The sequence below is a fragment of the Penaeus japonicus genome, unplaced genomic scaffold, assembly GCF_977035675.1.
Source record: "Penaeus japonicus unplaced genomic scaffold, GWHDUDI00000001_assembly GWHDUDI00000004, whole genome shotgun sequence".
NCBI classification, from domain to species: Eukaryota; Metazoa; Arthropoda; class Malacostraca; order Decapoda; family Penaeidae; genus Penaeus; species Penaeus japonicus.
The window spans coordinates 1058197-1060696 of NW_028234406.1; the positions used below are offsets into that span (position 1 = coordinate 1058197).

The 2500-nt window shown below is 46.7% G+C and overlaps 1 protein-coding gene across 2 annotated transcripts in view; it reads right to left on the reverse strand.

The window, feature by feature from the left end:
• The window catches only part of Pka-R2 (cAMP-dependent protein kinase type II regulatory subunit), a 186958-nt gene that overhangs the window by 115140 nt on the left and 69318 nt on the right, over positions 1 to 2500 (reverse strand). Inside the window, exon 1 of one of the 2 annotated variants that reach the window (XM_086535857.1) lies at positions 423 to 1247. The exons of the other annotated variant lie outside the window; for it this stretch is intronic. Within the exon in view, the coding sequence (XP_086391983.1) occupies positions 423 to 747 (325 nt within the window). The 5' untranslated portion in view covers positions 748 to 1247. Of the gene's footprint in view, positions 1 to 422; positions 1248 to 2500 lie in introns of those variants that run through there. 2 annotated transcript variants of the gene reach the window in all.

A 2500-nucleotide genomic window follows, 5' to 3' on the forward strand; every position in this document is an offset into this window, starting at 1 on the left:
CTCCAACCTTCACCCTTTCCTTCTGCTCCTCTCCCTCTTCCCTTCTCCTCTCACCAATCCCTTCCTCCTTCCCCCTTCTTCCCTCCCCCCTCCCCCTCCTCCTTCCTTCCCCCTCCCCATTCCTCCATCCCTCCTCCTCCCTTCCCCCCTTCTTCCTTTCCTTCTCCCTTCTTCCCCCTTCCCCTTCCCTCCTCCTCCTCCCCATTCCTCCTTCCCCTCCCCATATTTCCTTCCCTCCTCCTTTCTACCCCCTCTTCCTCCTTCCCTCCTCCCCCTTCCTCTTTTCCTCTCTCCTTCCTCCCCTCCCCCCTTCTTCCTTCCCTCCTCCCTCCTCCCCCTTCCTCTCTTCCTCCCTTCCCCCCTCCCCCCTTCCTCCTTCCCCTCTCCAACCTTATTAGGGAGCACGGAAGGCTGTTCATTACCTGGCATCTCATCCTCCGAGTCGTGGCTGGAGCGCCGATCGTCTCCGTTTTCTGTTGGGTAGTAATCGGGGTTGAGGGAGACGTCGCTGTTTCGTTTGAGGGCAGACTCGGGTATTTTCAGATGCGACGCCACGTCTTCGGTGTTGTTGTTGTCCGTCGGGGTGGTCGGCTTGTCGGGTTCGGGAGAGGGTTTGTCGGTCAGCGCGGGTGAAGGGGCAGCGGTAGGGTCGGGCCTGGCGAACTCAGGGACGAATTCGTCATCCTGTTTAAATGTTATCCCGACTGACTTAACCACCGACGTCTTCTTGGGTTTCTTCTTGAACATGATGTCGGAAGTCCCGTCCGGAGAGTCTTGTTAGTACGGATCGGTCGACTCTTTTTTTTTCCTTTTTTGTCGAGGGGGTGGGAGTGGGGGGGTGGGGGGGTTCTCTCAAGGGAATGCTCTTCTTCACAAACTTTTGGTTCTATCAGATCCCACTTAGGGGAATGAGGGAGATAAATAAGAAACACCAACACAGAGAAAAAAAAAATCCGACGCAAAATGAAATTACACGAACACTCAGTCAAAGAGCCGAAGCCACTCCACTCCGCCAGACACTATAAATCCACGAGTTTGGAAGCGGTTAAGAACTCTTTCGTTCAGCAGAGTGATTCTAGAACTCTCACTCCGCGCGACTTCGCCCTCATTCTTCCAAGACACAAAAAAGGCCAACGCAAGACGCAACGTACAGCCAGCCCTCAGTGAAGGATCATGGCTACTCCTCCTTCCTGTTTGCCGAGTTTGCTGACATGCGCGTCTCCCCCTCCCCCCCTCCTCCTTCCCCTCCCCCTCCCTCGATCGCAGTATATATTTAATCTTATCAAGTTTCTTCAGAACGAGATTAAACTAAACCGATTCTCTATACATCGATTTTATTGTTTCATCATTCCTTCTCTTATGCTCTTTCCCTCTATTTCTATATATCATCTTCCTATTATTCACATTTATACATCCTCCTTCCTTCGTCGGAATACCCTCACGTTTTCCCCCTTCGGCGACACATACGGAGAGCCTCACCACGGGTCTTGGCCCAACGCCGACGAAATTCAAGAAGTGACCAGGTTCGTACGGGGATATTATCTCGCCGACATGATAAGACAAAGTCGCCTTGTTCTTTATCTCGCTGATTAACTCAGCGCGGTTGAAAAATAAAAAATGTAATATGATGTATGACGTACTTGCTTTAATTATATTCTTTCTAAAACAAGTGCGAGAGTAATACACCATACATGGATAACTCGTAAGTCACAAATAATAATATTTATAATTATATTTTCCATTTTCTCTCCTTCTTCCTTCAATTTCTAGAAAATGAAAAAGCCAAAAAATAATAACATAGATATAATCTTACATGTGTCATATACTCTGATAAGGACGCCATGGCAAGACTGTTCATGAAACATATGTAACGAATTTCTTAAGACTTCATTCGCATTTGCAAAACATTTGCAACTCGTTTCATTCTGACATTCGATCATAAAGAAAAAAATATATATATTACAAAAACATAACCATCGATTTCTTCATAGTTCCTCATAATATACACCGTCTTTAAAAACAAAAAAAAATCTTCTTCCTCTCCCCCATTTCTAACACGATTTCACATTTCTCATAATATCTAACACGTTTTAATATTCCCGATAACATCCAAGACGCTTTAATATATCTGATAATCCCGTGTTATCGGCCGGGTATAAAGAGGGCGATCGCACACTACCGTCAGAGGGATCGAAGTCTAACTCAAAAAGGATTCAGCGTCGATTCGGATCTCAAACGAAACCTTAATCCTCCCGGAGAGCGAATCAGAATCTCCTAATTGTTCTGCCGTATTTTTGACGTGTTTTTTTTTTTCAGAATAAATTATGACAACAACAGGTGAAGTTGGACAAAAATATGTAATGATTCTGAGGAAAATACTCACGCGCGAGGGGGGAGATGGAGAGGGGGAGAAGGGGAGGGAAAGGGAGAGGGAGGTGGGGGAGAGGAGATGCAGGGGAAGGAAGCGTGGAAATGAAGAAAGAGGTGAGGAGATTTAAGA